Genomic DNA, 16,409 nt, shown 5'->3' on the forward strand with positions numbered 1-16,409 from the left:
TTCAATGAAATAGTGTAAGTAACAATCAGATTTTTAATAAGAAATTTGACTTGGTTGATCATTTATGGTGTATTAAAGGGTAGGGACTAGATTAGTTTACTCACGTTCTCTAATCAAGGTTTTTAGCCTTGGGGACCAAACCTTTTTTTTCATTCTAGCATCTGTATTACAAGCCTATTAACCATTATTATGAAATTAAATTGTTCCGTCCGAAATTAATTTACTAGTGTATGATTTCAATTTTTAAATGAATATCCTTTTATGATAGTTGTATCCTTCCTATCCTCCTCTCATTTTAGTTAAGATCATTTTATTTTAGGCCGTATGTTAAATTTTACGAATAAATCCAAAATAGTGTATGTCAGTATTATTTTCATAAGGAGAATAATTTATTTTATTTGTTAGTTGATTCATAAGACTTTAGGTGGGCATTAGGAAATGATTTTATAGCTTGCTACTGCATAAATCTCTGCTAATAATGACACTTGAATTTTAGTTTGACAATCTCAAAATTTAAAATTAAGAAAACTCACATGTTTGTACAATAAAATATACAAAGTATTTGTTTAGTTTAATTTGGTTAAGTTATGCAACGACAAATGAGAATTAGCAAATTGATTAATTAAAGGATGCTATTTGTGTCTAGAGTGTTAACTACAGGGCTAACATGCCAGATTGACTGCAACTTTTTAAATCTATATATTTATTTACAAATTAAAACCAGTTCAACTAATTAAGTCATAAGATTATATTTAATATCGTTATTTAATAAATCCTGTACCTTAATTATAATATGTGTCCCAGTATATGACTCTTAAATAAAGTATTAGAAATTTAATGCTAGATGGTTTGACATTCCTAACCACCAAACACTGAAAGCACTTGCTGATTTCCTGCCCTTTGTGAGCTTTGGTATCTGATTATTTGTCTTATTTGAAGCAAGACCAGAAATTTCTATATTACACCAAAGTTTATAGTCTTATGTACTGGGTCTAGTTCAATAATGTCAAGTGCAGTTTGCACTGGTATAAACTGCACTGGGACATCTATCTTTTTACTTACCTTCGTCTGTAATCACGGTCACATAGTTACTCCGTCTAGGGTACTATTTTAGGTTCCCGTCACGATTAAGGTACCCAATATGTGACTTCTTAAGTAATTAATGTGACTCTTTGTGAATTACATTGTAATCTTGGTTGAAAAGTTGGAATTTCTGATAATTAATTTCAAATAGAAAGAATACTACTGTATAATACAACCAGGAATTTTAAACCATAAAATTTAAGTACATTTTACACCAATGGTTGAATAATGACTAAATGAAGACCGTGGGATTGACAGAATAGCACCTGTGGGAAAATGAACTTAATTTTACAGATTAATTATTAATTTTTGTTTCTAAGCCTTAATTTGTACCCTCTTTTAAATTTTTTTTTTAATTGTTTAATAATTAAAATTTGTTTCCCTTCAAATATCTCTCCTTAGTATAGGAGGAAGGAAGCTAGCAGCTTGGCATTAAATTCGATTATAACAGTTGGCCACTGACAGTTTGAAGATTCTTCTCTCTCTCCGGCCTGCCCACTAGCAACATGTGTTTCATTAATTTATTTATTGTCCCATGATATGTTTTCACATTATTTTACTTGAATGCATCAAAATTCTTTTTACCCCTTTGGCTTCTTTTATTTACTTTCTCCGTTCCTTTTTAATTACTACTTAGGGAATACACGGTATTTTAAGATGAGAGAGAAAAAAAGGGGTCTCATGTGATTAGAAGAGGTGCCTTGGGGTCACCAGTTGGGGTTCAGGTTAGGTCTAGTCAGGCTAGGTTTAGTCGGTTTGAGTCATGCTAGATGATTGTGTTTATGTGGATCAAAGTTCGATTCGGATTAAGTCAAGTCTAGTTTAGTGGAGTGAGTGTTTGACACCTCTAGAGAATATGAGAGAATCATTGTAATAAATTTGCAACTTTTGGGGAAAAAAAAGTGATTTTCAAAAGGGAAACTACAAGTATGAATTGCAAGATGTTATTCAGAACTTTTTATGTGGATATATTTTGTTTTTGCTATAGTGTGAAGATTTTAAAACTATTCACAAATTATGGTGGGCGTATAAATGGCTGTCAACATGAGTTGTAAAATGCGAGAGGGAGTGCTTGTCAACTTCCTGTTCTCTTATTTTGGTGGATCCTTTTGTGTACTTGGGTTAAATTTATTTGATCTCTTGCAAGTGTTGCTTATGCACAGACCATCAAATGCTATTTCTGTTCCATCTCTTTCGTTCTTGGTTTTTGGTTTTTTGTCACTTGTACTATAGTGGAAAGGTTAGCGTTAGTTTCTCTCTTAGCTGTTGAGGAGTCCTCTTTGTGCCTCATCTACGTTTCTCACGCTGTTGCGTCTAACAGGCTAGTATGTAGTTATCGACTTATCAGGTTTAGGGCTAGGAGAAATGAATGTAAGTCCGCTAGCTAGGATTTAGCACAATGTGATAATTATACATGGACGAAGGGAGTATATTATTAACACGTGTTTAATTAATGGCGTATTGGGGATAATACTACTATTTTTTTTTTACTATTTATTTATTTTTATGGTACAAAGGGAAACTTGAGGAGGAAGGTAAAGGGAAACCCTCAAGTGATGAATCCCATGAAGTTTAGTGCCTACTTTATAAATATGAGGTGAGAGCGATACTACTACACCTCAATCGGGATAAAAATACTATTGATATACTCTATACATTACTGCTACTTCTGTAAATCTTTCAAAGTTGCGCTGAGATTTTTGAAGTTTATCAAAAGAGATCTTTGAGTGCACTTCTATTTTGACAGCAATGCTTTACCAAAACAATTCCAACCCTAAGACTCATCCGTAGTGGAGTAGTTAATGTGTTCCTAGCTCGACCTATTTCTTAAAATTGGGATTTACTTCTCTAGGAAATTGCCTCAGCCAATGATTTTGGTACATAGCTTAATGTATAGGCGTATAGGCCGCATTAGAAGTTAAAATGTCTACTATAGCTAAAACTGTGTGCTTATCTTTGCTATACAGTTGGGATTTAGGCAATTTACAAGAAATTGGTTTTTGTGCTTTGTAGTAAATATAGAGACGGCAATCAGGTCGGTTGTATTGGATTCAGGTTGAGTCATGTTTAGTGGATCGTTTAGATCGATTCGATTCAATTTGATTCTGATGGGATCATATCATGTTATATTACCAATATGCTTAATATGTTATAATTATCATTTTTATATGAGTCATTTTTTATCAGAAATGTTCAAATAATTTGAACCAATTTAAATAAGGCCTAGTGCTTTGATTGAGAAGTTTCCTTATATTGATGGAAGTTTCGCCATATGTGAAAAATTTTAGTGATTGAAGTTTATATTAATTGAGAAGCTTCCTTATAGTGAAGGAAATTCATCCTCTTATACAGTTATACCATTATTGAGAGCTAAAGGCTGTAGAGAGGTAATTTCGATTAGGGCTAGTTTGGCTCAGTCCAATTATAAGCATATATTTAGATATTAAAAATTGTCGATTATCAAATACTTCGTAGTTTATTGTGATCATGAACCGATATTTGTCAGTTTGTCACATTTTTTTAGATGTTGAGTTGGTTTAGGCTAGATCAATTTTCATTAGGATCAATCAAGTTAAATAATTCGGGAAAACTTAAATTTAACTCAACTGATATAGATCGACCAAACCGAAGAATCAAGTAATCCTTTACAATCATTCAAGTTACACAAAAATATAATTATTACGAGTAGAATCATAAAGCTTTAAAAAGATTCAAGGGATCAAACACTCAACAACCATGGCATTAGTTTCCTGGAATGTTTGGATCTTTTGTCTTAATGAGCACCAAAAATACCAGGCACTCTTAATTTTCTATTTCAATAAATAAATTCTTGTGCACTTAATTAAACACAAAATTTTCCAATTATAAATTATGACCAAAATCAGATAATATAGACCTTGTTATAAATTTCCACTGTACTTCCAACATGATAATTGAGGGACAACCTCCCATTGTAGAGCTTTAATTTGGGGGTCCATACCAGTCGAGTTGCCTCTTATTTTTTGTGGCCCACACTCTTTAGAAAATAATACTCCGTAATTTTTTTCCTTTTTATTTATATTTTGATTTTGCTATATCTGTGTAAATTGTATGCATGATACTTTTTTATTGGTGATTTATACTTAAGATATATACTGGTTCATAATAATTCGACATCTTTGTAAAGTATTAATAATCAAAATTGTGTATGCATAAGTGAAAGTCAAACTGTCGTAATAATAAAAAAAAAAAAAAAAAAAAATCAAAATACGATTAAGCAACTACTCGTATGTTACAATCTACGGAATACATATGAAGGTATATTGAGGATTTTTGTTTTATGATATAGACAAGATTGAATGATTTGAATCTTAGATTGAATGGTATGAGAATGTCATCCTAAAACTTGGTCAAGAAATTAAGTTTACATAGAAAGAGAAAAACAAATTTTTTAGCAAATAATTGAAATACACTAAAAATGGGTCTTTTCTCTGTTTTCCCTAGCAAATCTTTCTCCCCATGCTCTCACAATCCATTCATAATAGAATCAATCTTTGGATGAGTAGTTTTACATGGGTGGTTGTCGTTTTTTGACAACATAACACCTGCGTTTTCATCATCATTTCTTGGCCCTTTTCTCCTACTTTCTCCCTCTTTTTCTCTTTGCTTTGCTAATTTATTTATTTATTTGTTATATAAAAGTTTATATTTATTTAATTTACTTTTACACAATAATATTCTTCACTTTAGTTCAAAAAAAAAAAAAAAATCTTCACTTTTATATTTATCCTTTTATGGCCAGGGCTTTTTTTGGCTTTACAACCATTTTTTCTAAATTATAAATGAATATTTGGAGGTTGATTTTGTTCAAATAATACTAAGCATGATTTGGTTCTCTCCTAATTCTTTATGAACTAGAAATTATAGAAGTCAAAATATTACTATTATACTTCTTTATCTGTTGGAAAAAAGTTGATTTGATAAAGTTGTGTATGAAAGTCTCCTAAAACTAATTGTAAGATCGGAGTTTTATTAATATAGGAGGTCTAACGCGCGCGATGTGCATAATATGGTTAGTCTTTTGAGAAGAGTAATTGCAGTTGTATGCTTATTGCTGATGCTTTATGACTATGTATATGGTATTTTGTTATAATTATTTGCAAATTTTGTCCATGATTAAGGTTTACATATTTCTAATGTATATAACAATTTTGAAAAAATCTCTAATTTTTAAAAGCTAGGGAAAATACTCTAACTAAGCTACTACAAACTGCAAGTATTCTGTAACATTTAAATAATTCAATGTAAATATTATTTATTAGTACAAATTAATATTGGAAGAAAAAAAAAAATTATTATCCTTCCACGGTAGGAAATATACTCTAACTAAGCTACTACAAAAGTACAAGTATTCATAACATCTAAGTATTTATTAGTACAAATTAATATTGGAAGAAAACAAACTATTACCGTTCCACATATACTAATCTAGTTAGGTATTAATATCTTCTTATCGTTTTTTTTAATTAGGGGCAAATTGGTAAATAAACATATTGAGGGATATATTTGTCTTTTAGTACAAATAAATATTGGAAGAAAACAAACTATTAGTATTCCACATATACTAATCTAGTTAGATACTAATATCTTCTTACCTTTTTTTTAATTGGGGCAAATTGGTAAGCAAATATTTTGAGAGATATAATTGTCTTCACAGTTCACACTATTCATAAGAGCATTCTCATACTTTTTATAAGGTAGGGATATGAGTACATTTCTTTTAATGTCTTACTATAAGTTTAGGTGTAATACATTATTTTATCAACATATACTTCGTACATCGATACTATAGTAGTACACACTAGATTTAAACCCGTGTGATGCACATATTTTATTCATAATTAAACATAATATTTAATATTTAATCGAAATAACATAATATAATATTAATAAACTTATTTTTTAATCTTATACAATTAAGGTTCAAACATATACATACAAATTTTAAATCTTCCAGCCTTCCATCATTATTTGTAAATCAATTGTTGATTGCTGACTGTGCCAATTGATCAGTTGCATAATTAGAACCCCCCCCCCACCCCCGAATTGCAATCACTGTTCATCGCATTCAACAATTTCATGGTGTTCAAATTCTAAAATATGCTTCTTTGCATGCAAAAGTTTTACGTTTATTTTACTGGAATTTTTTTACATCGAAAAAAGCATTATATTAATCATAAAACAAATTACACACTAAAACATTAGGGGTAGGACCATACAATCTTTTTCTATTGGGGAACCAAATGCTTTTGGAGGAACAAGATGCTCTTGTCTTAGAGCCATTCATCCTACAAAATAAGGAGTTAGGGCCTGTTCTCATACGTTTATTTTCAGTTCAGCTCAGTTCATTTCAGCTCCTAATTTCCTTCTCTTATAAAATATTCATTTCAGTTCAGCTCAGTTCAGTTCAGTTCAGCTCAACTCAGCTAATTTCAATCTATTACAACAGGCCCTTAGTAATAATGGAGGGGGTTTTACTTCTTTGACAAACAATTTTCCTTCTAACTGTGGAGCGATGGGAAGAGGAAAAAATCTTAAACATCTGAGAGGAGCATGGTTTGGGGTTCGTAGTAGACTTCAACTGGGACACGCTTGGTGCATCGCATCAACATACTTCCACATGATGACGCATGAGTGACTATACCTATAGTCGGGTCTTCTTGCGTCAAGATTTGAGTTTTTTCACACATGCCCTTCTAAAGGGGGGTGATTAATCTTCATTGGTGTAGAAACTTCTTGAGTTTCAACGCTATCCTTCTTTGGAGGATCAAGTACTCAAATGTTGTTCTGGGAAAAACAATAGTAGAGTAGTGTCCGTCCCTTGGATGCCATCCCATACATTGTCAGGGTGAGATGCATATAGGAATCAATTCGTTTTTCGGTTTGAAAACCGATAACTTGACCCTGTAAGATTTGTTTTTTTTACTCCCTCCGTTTTTAAATACTTGCTTCATTTCTCTTGGACACGCATGCCGATGCTAAACTTTAATCACTAATATCTTTAATTATCAATAAGTATAAATTCTAACAATTGAAAATTAATAATCTATTCATTGAGATGATTCCAACAAGTACCCACAAGACTATATTTTTTCTTATGTATAAATCATAAACATTAGTCAAAGTAGGACAAATGAATAGTGCAAAAAATAGAAATGGAGCAAGTATTTAAAAACAGAGGGAGTATTTTTTCTTCTCAAGTTGACTTCAAATCAGAAATATTATCCATAGCATGGGCCTTTCACCTTGATCGGAGGGGTTTACCTTACCTTCCAAATTCAAAAATTGCCAACAACATTCATTTTCACTTTGGTGTCATATTTTACACCAATACATCTACGGACACACCCATTTTCATGACCATCTCCTTCTTTCCCAACTTTCTTTTTTCTCCTTCCTTCTGTGACCGAACAAAGTCTCTAAACCTCTCATCCTCTATTGTAACCACAAGTGCATCATCAACAAATTTTTGAGACCAACCCGATTTAGAGGTCACCTCCTTGAGTTTTTGTTGAAACTCTTTGTTGTTGGGATCAATCCTAATTGCTTTCAAAAGATCCATGAAAGCTAAGTCGGGTTTGTTTAGCTCTAAAGCTGCTTCTGCTCTTCTAAAGTAAGCTTTCACTTTTGAGTTTTCATAATACAACACCGCCGAGCACAATTGACCAGGCCAACTTTGTCAAAGTTCCTCTCTTTGACATAACATGCCCCCAAGTTCATATTAAGAGACACAACAAGGCTCGAAAAAAATGATTTATTATCATCATCATTACAAACTAGGACAAAGGACAAGATCCTAAGTGCAAAATAGTATTTTGCAATGGCTAAAACCATATTACTCTGCTTGTACAACTAGTTATCCTCATCTTTTAAACTCCTAACAAATTTCAAAATACCAAAAGGATTCTCCAATTCCCCAACTATATTCTCTAACTTATGAGAAGAGAAATACTCCTCTTCAAACTGAGCAAAACACAAATCTCCCCTAAGTTCTTCAAACACATCCATATAGTACTTGAAATAAGAATAGAAAAACAAGGAACAACACTAGCAGCTAGAAATTTAATGCCATAAAGAGCAAATAATATGCTTCCATACATTGAACAAAATAAGGGACCATAAGCCCATAAACCTTTAACTGAAGAAATTAACAACACTAAACACTTCCCACAAGGTTAACAAGCCACAGAACCTTCTATAATTGACCAAAAAAAGAAGATACTTGCCGGCGAAATGAGGTTGAAGCTTAATGGAGGTGGAGGTCGTCGGTATAAGGTTGACTTGGCTCCGCTTCCTCTTCACCGCCGGTGGAACCGTAAGAGACTTAGGCTATGTTTGGATAACAAAAAATGGAACGAAAGGAAGGGAAGAGAAAGGGAGGGAGACAAAGTTCCTTGTTTGGATAATATGTTGGGGGAGGGAAGGGAAGGGGAGGGGGAGGGAGGGATCCATTTTCCCTCCTCCTTTAATGAAGACCATTCCTTTAAAATTGGAGAGATTTAGAGGGAAAATGGAGCTCATCATTTCCTCTAATTTCCCTTCCTTCCCCTTCCTCCTATTTCCCTCCTTTCCATTTCCCTTCTAATTTGTTATCCAAACATAGCATTAAAGAGGTGGGAAGCTCGACCACGACAAGAGACGAGAATTTGAATCAGGGAAGATTCACCCACAAAATAAAGGAAAATTATGGGGGTGCTCGCCGAAGAGCTGGTCGCGGCACCGGAACTCTGACGAGACCCTAGGTTTCCAACAGTGGCTTTGTTTTGGAGGAGGAGAGAGAACGAAGAGTTTGGAGGAGAGAAAAAGCTGTTTTGATTAGTATTTTATTTATTTTACCGGATTTAAAGTGGTGATAAAACTTATTAGATATGATAAATTTTGTTAACATAAAACTAAATCTTTTACGGTGTGTTTGGATTGAAGGAAATGGAGGGAAATGAAGGGAAGGGAAATAGAGAGATGAGATATCTTTCATTTGGATAACAAATGAGGAAAGAAGGGAATTGGAGGGATTAGATTGCAAGAAATTTATCCCTCCAACCAAAGAGAGATTTGGAAGGAAAACTCGCCATTTTTCCTTCCCCTCCCTTTATCTCCCCTTCTCCTCTCCTCCCTCCCCTTCTTTTCCTTCCCCTTTATTTATCCAAACACAATGTTAGTCAAATAAATGATGACTTTTTTTTTGCTAGAAAAAGAGAAGGATCTATTTTTAGTTTCAATGATTTTTTCTTATTTTTTATATAATCCAAAATTGATATTTTTTTTATATATAATTGAATGTGATTTCATATTATTTTTTATTAGTATTTTTTTAAAAAATATTTTATTATAATCACTTTTTACATTTCATTATTGTTTTTATCTAATTCAATTTTTTTTCTTTAATTCTATTTTTTAAGTTTAATAGTATATGTATATATACAAAATATAATAAATTGTTTCTTTTATGTTAGACAAAATTTTCAATTTTTAAAGATACTATTTTATTTTTATAATAAATTTAAACCTTTAATTTTAATCCTACATGGCATTTTAAAAGTTAAAATAATAATCCTACGTGACATAATCCTATACGTAATGCTAAAAAAAATACTAATTCTACATGGCGCTCTAATAATTTTACAAAAAAATAATTAAAATCTTACGTGGCTCTCTAAAATCTTGGGAAAAAACTCTTCCTTTATATATATACTAGTTTTGTGCTCGGGCGAGGTCTAGATGGGTGATAAAATTTTAAAATAATTTTTTGTTTGAATGTTCATTAATATGGTCATGTAATTCTTATCAATTATAATTATATAATAGTGTACTTTTTGTAGTGTTGTTTGTAAATAGATATTTATTATTATTGACTTGAAATTATTGTTAGTGAATTTAGATTTTTTTTTGCTGAAATGAAAGTATTTTTACCAAACCAAAATTATTTTTAGTGATTGAAACTTATTTTTACTGATTCTCTATTATTTTTAATTAAATCAATATATTATAAAAGGATCCTACATGGCATTTCCAATTTTAGGATGGAAATAAAATCGGGTTATAAGATATTTATTTAACGTTATGATTAATTTTGTATCTATGAAATATTATAATTATTCTAATAATAAAATCCTACACAATATTTTTATCTTAAAAATCTATCTAAAAATCACTTATTTAGCATCATATGTGTGACAATAATACATTAATACCTATTTGTTGCCTACGACAGTTGGGCAAAAATTGGAATACCAAGTGCTCGTACCTTGGTTGGGAGCGAGACCGGCTTTATTTAGTAGTGATATAATATGGTATGATATTAGATTATTCCATCTCTTTGTTATACTATGAGATGCAATAATTAAAGTTCTTTCTTTTTCTAAAAAAAATATATTGATAGTTAATTAGTTATAGACATGTGTGTAAATGTTTGATTCCCTAAATTTTGGGATTGTTTTTATGAATCTTATCACCTTGAAAGCATTAATATATATCTAAATTTTAAAAAATTTGTACCAGTAAAGATCAATAAATTCAGATAAAGATATACGAATTATAAAGTGATAAATTGATACCTTTGATAATGAGAATGTTTATGTACTAGTATAACCCCACTTTTAATTTGTTCATCTTGCTATCCTGTCATGCAAGTAGTAAGGTACACCTTTCTTTTAATTTTTATTTATTTATTTTTCCTTAACCAAGTTGATATGGAATTTGAAAGAGGAGAAAAGAACAAGAGCTAAGAAGTAAAAGATAGGGACCATTATTTGACTCAACCTTTTTATTTATTTACATGCTTATTTATTTATGCATAATATTTAATGATTTGATTTCTAACTTACAACCATATATATTTGGGTACATTGTATTGATAAAATAGTAACTGTCAATTAAGCAAAAAAAAAGCTAATATTTCAAGTAGTACTCCTTTATCGTGTAAACATTGTTATCATGATATAATCATCATTAGCATCACCTTCTTCCTCTTCAAAAAAGGTAGGCAAATAAAAGGTTAGTACCTCATTTTCACTTATGATTAAGAGTGACAAAGATGGTTTTGGTTTAATCTTGTGGGGTCAACTTTTACGGTTACAATTGAAAAATATGTGTCAAATGAAATTATTAATGTGCCTAAAATGACTATGAACATGATTGTTGCTTCCTCTTATTATTAATACGTCAAATTTTAATTGCTCCAATTTGACCTTTTAAAGTAACTTTTCACCCATCTGTTTGAAAAAGTTGGGATCAATTATTTACTTTGAGTACCTTCTCTACTAGCTTTCCTTTACAATCAACCTAATAATCTATACTGAAAATGAGATGAAAATAGATTCATTGAATATTAAGTTGTGTTGATACTTGTAGTAGTAGAAGGTTTATTAATGCTACTTACCTATGTAGTATATTATGTATCTTAGGGTAAATACAATCCAAATAATGAATAAGATTATTAAACATATGCTTTTGATAGTAGGACATGTCTGAGAAAACATTAGTTCTGTTAATAGTTATGAATCATATCACAAGAAAACAAGAAAACCTTTATATATAGATTTGTCTCGATGTAATTAAATATATTTACTGTTAAATTTATGCAATAGTAAATACGAGTTTGAAACTACAAATAATTCAAGTAAAAAGGAACGAAAAAAAGTACTTCATTAACACGTATAAAAAGGTTCAATGGGTCTACAAATGTACTTAAGGGTACTAAAAATGGTCAAAACAATGCTCTCAATCTGGCACATATACAACTAACACAAGTAATTAAGATGACTTACTACCTCCGTTATATATTAGTTGCAACTTTGGGATAATACATATGTAACTAATATGTAACGAGGTAGTACATAGTATAAGCACATGTCGTAAGCATCATTTTAGATATAAAGTACCGAGTATAAGTGCATGAAATAATTTGTACAACCCGGGTAAATAGGCTAAAATTTAGACATTAGCTCTCCTAGAAAATTTAATTAGTTGAACTAAACCAAACAACTTCAAATTCATTTTTTACTATAGAGTATAAATTAACACAAATAATTTAAACTTATAAAACTCAAAAAATATTCTGTTATTGGTCCCCTCCATTTCTTTTTAAAAATATAGATAAGCTGAACTGGCAGACTCAAGGATCCCCTTCAACCTTCTATTCCCTTTCCTTCCATAATACTACAAATTTACAGATTTTAAGGTGCAATACATATCATAATAAATACATTTACATGGTGTTTGTCAGAATTCCTTGGATCTCCTTTCCTTCTTTCTTGTAATCAAATTAATATCACTCCCCTTTTTTGCTCATCAAAACTCTAACTCCTCCACCTAAAATTACTCCTAAATTTCATAAATAAATTCTTGAAATCCATCTTTTGTTTTTTACTCTCATTTCATCAAATTGTGCAAAGATGAGAGACATGGTAACATGTTTTAGCGAACACGCGGTCCGGATATCCGAAACGACGTGTTCGAGTTACATAAACCAAGATCACCAACCGGGCCTCCTATCGAATCTGAATCCCACCCCTTCTGTTCCAAATGCTGTGATTTTTCTCTATAAAGCCGTCCTTCTTCCTGAACAAAAGCAGTTCATGATTACAGTAACTTGGTGTAGGAACCCGCTCGGCCAGGGCGGTCTTAACATAAACTTTGGTGATGACCCTTCTTCAGCCTCTTTCAAGCTCAACACATTTTCTCGCCTTTTTCGTAAGAAGAAAGGCCAGAAATCGCTCGAGGTAGACTCTTTAAAGGTGGATATATACTGGGATCTCTCGTCTGCAACATACCATTCCGGGCCTGAACCAGTAGACGGCTACTACGTAGTCGTAGTAGTTAACTCCGAACTGACCTTAGCTCTTGGTGACCTCGCTCATGAAGCCGTCACCAAGAGACTAAAAACTGACAGTTCGTTGCTGTCAAAATCAGTACAGCTCGTTTCTCGCAGAGAACATTACTCAGGAAACGCTCTCTACTCTACCAAAGCTCAGTTCTGTGATTCAGGTATAAGTCATGAGATAATGATCCGATGTAGCGAAGATCACGAGAGGCTTAAGCAGCCTGTTCTGTATGTAAGTATTGACAAGCGGACAGTGATCAAAGTTAGGAGGTTGCAGTGGAACTTCAGAGGCAATCAGACCGTGTTCGTTGACGGGTTGCTTGTTGATCTGATGTGGGATGTTCATGACTGGTTTTTCAATCCACTTTCAGGGTCTGCAGTATTTATGTTCAAGACTAGAAGTGGGGGTGAAAGTAGGCTTTGGTTGGAAGAAAAATTGGTACAAAAAGATCAAGAAAGAGTGGAGTTTTCTTTGCTCATATATGCTAGTAAGAGTTCTTAGAAAATAAATCTTAGTTTAAATTTGTTCTTATTTTTATTCATCTTAATTCAACTTTAGTTTTTGTTTGGTTGTATGTAATTGCTGCTGATAAAGAGGAAGTAAATACATAAGAAAAAAAAAATGATTATTTTAGAATGCCTCCGGTTTAATTTTTGTGCTGTATAGGGAGGCAAGACGAACTATGATGTAAACGGGTTTTGATCCCAATCTTGGAAGTGTTATGAAATGCATTGATTTGAGTCTTTTATGAATGTTTCTTGAAAATTGATCTAGTCTTTATGTGAGCAAATGAATAACATTATATTATCAGGTTAAAGTAATTTAATGACAAGCTATTAGAAGGATTAGTTTAACTAATCATTTAGTAGTATTCTATTATTAACAATTAGGAAAGCAATGATGAAAAAGCAGTATTTAAAGTAAAAAGTGAGAAGGATTGTAGGAATTAGATGCCAAAATGGGCAGCAGGGGAGGTCCAAAAAGATCTCATACAAGAGTAACAGCTGAAATTGCTTTATGCAGTTTTTTGCAAATAGCTTTGTCCTTTTACTGTCTTTCTTTTTTCTTTTTTTTTTCCCTTTTTTTTTGGGGAGGGAAGTGGGGGTAATTTGAGAATTCAACCATGGTATTTACTGATTTTGTCCACTTTTTGAATTTTTATTTAAAATTTTATTTTGGCAGTAATAAATCAATTACAATAAGTCGTTCAACATTTTGAAATTTTAACAATCAACTTTAATCATATTCTGAGAGTGAGGAGGAGAGTGAGGGATAGCTCAAGTGGTTAGAGCTTCCCTCCTGATTCTAGGAGGTCCTGGGATTGATTCTCACCCCCGCCCTCGTGGCTCTCTAAACACCAAAAAAAAAATATTCTGAGAGTGAGGAACAGCTCAAGTGGTTAGAGCTTTCCTCCCGATTGCAAGAGATCTTAAGATCAATTCTCACCACCGCCTTTATGCTCTAAAAAAATAAATTAAAAAAAAAAAACCTTTAATCATATTCTCGAGCACAATTTTAAATCCATAAATTAACTTCGTTAAGATTGAAATGTTTGTAAAATAAATTAGCTCATATTGAATTGGAATACCCATTTTCTCAGCTACAAAATAAAGGCCGACAAAATTGAGAAAATGACACTAATATGAAAATAATTAAGAGAACAACAACCCTAAAAATCTAATTAAGAGAATCACATCAACAAAAATGTTGATGTTTCCCCAAAAGTGTAGATGACTACTTTTGGCTTGCCCTTTATCTCGAAGTTTGGTAATGACAATATAACCAACTCATAAAGATTGGATCAAGATTGTATAGTTAATGGTCTCAAATGAATAAAAAGGTGGACTAGAGGCCCGCAACTAAAGAAAGGAGTCCCAAATAATGAGACCATGCTAGATTAGAGGTCAATAATTAAGTGAGTTCTGTACTTATTAAATTAGTCTCATTTAGGATAGATAATCTTGTAATTTAAGAGATAGTAAATGCATTTTAGGAGTTGGATTATTCTATCTTATTGTGTGAAATGAAGAATATTTCTCCTCCATATCAATGCAAAGAGAAAGGGGATCAAAGGTGCAAACTAATCCATGAAGCTTACTATCATCTTGCTATCATCTCATCAAACTCTTTTATTTCTCACCTATTTGAGCAAGTTTAATCCCAAGTCTTAAGACTTGGAGTGACATCATCATAATGAGTCTAAAGACTTATGCTTAAGAGTTTTTTCATTTTTCTTCTTAAATCTCAAGCAAGTATGTTTCAAGACTCAATTTAACACTTGAGATTGGGACCCACCTCACTTTTATTTTTATTATTATTTTTTTATAACACTTTTCTACATACAAATATACAATATGTCATATATTTGAGTCTTAAGGCTAAAGTGATAAATTTGTACAAGTCTTAGAGAGTCTTGATAAGAATTTGATATCATCATTTTCAATGAGGACCACCAAAAATGATGTCACATCCAACTCTTAAGACTTGGGGCTAAACTTGCTCTTATCTCATTTTTTCTATCATCATAAGAAGAAGGAACAAGGATTTACAGGGAGAGGAGGAGGCATAGAGAGAAGTAGAAAAAAGATAAGGTCACACAAGGGTCAACTTCAAATGATCATAATTTTTTTTTTCTTTCTAGTTAAGAGTTTTAATCATAATAATAATCCTAATTCTTTTTTTTTTTTTGGGGTGAATCAAATTATTTTAATCAAACGATATTTTTTGATTGATTTTCTGTTATATTTTCTCTTTGAAGTTACTAATGTTTGTAAATAAAAACTTATTTTATTGAAATGAAATAATTTTTAAGGAATACCACCTCCGTTTTTTTAGTTGACACGTTTTGACTTTAGCACTATTCACACACTCCCCCTTGATCATATTTTGTGATTTATATCAGCTTTTTATAATTTTTGCTTATTGGTAACCATAGATATTAACGTTAAGATTTGCGCTTTGACAAACGTGACTAAAGAAACGTGTCAACTAATAAGAAACGGAGGAAGTATTAAGTGAAGTAGTAAGCGTAATATAGTTTAATAATATCGATCTTGCTAACGAGCGCCCCGGGGCGTTAGTTAAGGATAAATTATATTGGTTGAAATGGTATAAAGTTAGGAATTCATGACAAAATCACACGTCGTTCGGTGTAATTAATGTTAATTTTACTCTAATATTTGCACTTTAATTCTCTTATCTAACGCCCCGAGGACGCTCATTAGTTTTTGCCTAATAATATTATAGGAAGTATGTGGTTTAATTGGTTATACACATTAATTTTGTTATATTTCTTTTTGTAATTTACTCCCTCCGCCCTTTATTGATAGTCCCTTATAGACAATTTTCATGGGAATTAATAAACTTATAAGTATGTAGTATAATACATTGGAAAGGTAAATTTACATTGGATATGCAAAAAAGTAGAGAGAAAAAGTAATAAAAGTACTTAGAAAAGCAAAATTT

General features: G+C 31.7%; 1 protein-coding gene across 1 annotated transcript; it reads left to right on the top strand.

Annotated features, from left to right (window-relative positions):
* The first annotated feature begins 12,157 nt into the window (after positions 1-12,157).
* On the top strand, positions 12,158-13,696 carry LOC110738132. Its single transcript, XM_021918498.1, has one exon. The coding sequence runs from the start codon at positions 12,516-12,518 to the stop codon at positions 13,443-13,445; it is 930 nt and encodes a 309-aa protein (XP_021774190.1). The 5' UTR covers positions 12,158-12,515; the 3' UTR covers positions 13,446-13,696.
* The last annotated feature ends 2,713 nt before the right edge of the window (positions 13,697-16,409 follow it).

The sequence above is a fragment of the Chenopodium quinoa genome, unplaced genomic scaffold (assembly GCF_001683475.1).
Source record: "Chenopodium quinoa cultivar QQ74 unplaced genomic scaffold, ASM168347v1, whole genome shotgun sequence".
Classification (NCBI taxonomy): domain Eukaryota; kingdom Viridiplantae; phylum Streptophyta; class Magnoliopsida; order Caryophyllales; family Amaranthaceae; genus Chenopodium; species Chenopodium quinoa.

Coding starts and splice junctions, on each gene's coding strand:
- LOC110738132 (XM_021918498.1), top strand. CDS start 12,516: ATGAGAGACATGGTAACATGTTTTAGCGAACACGCGGTCCGGATATCC.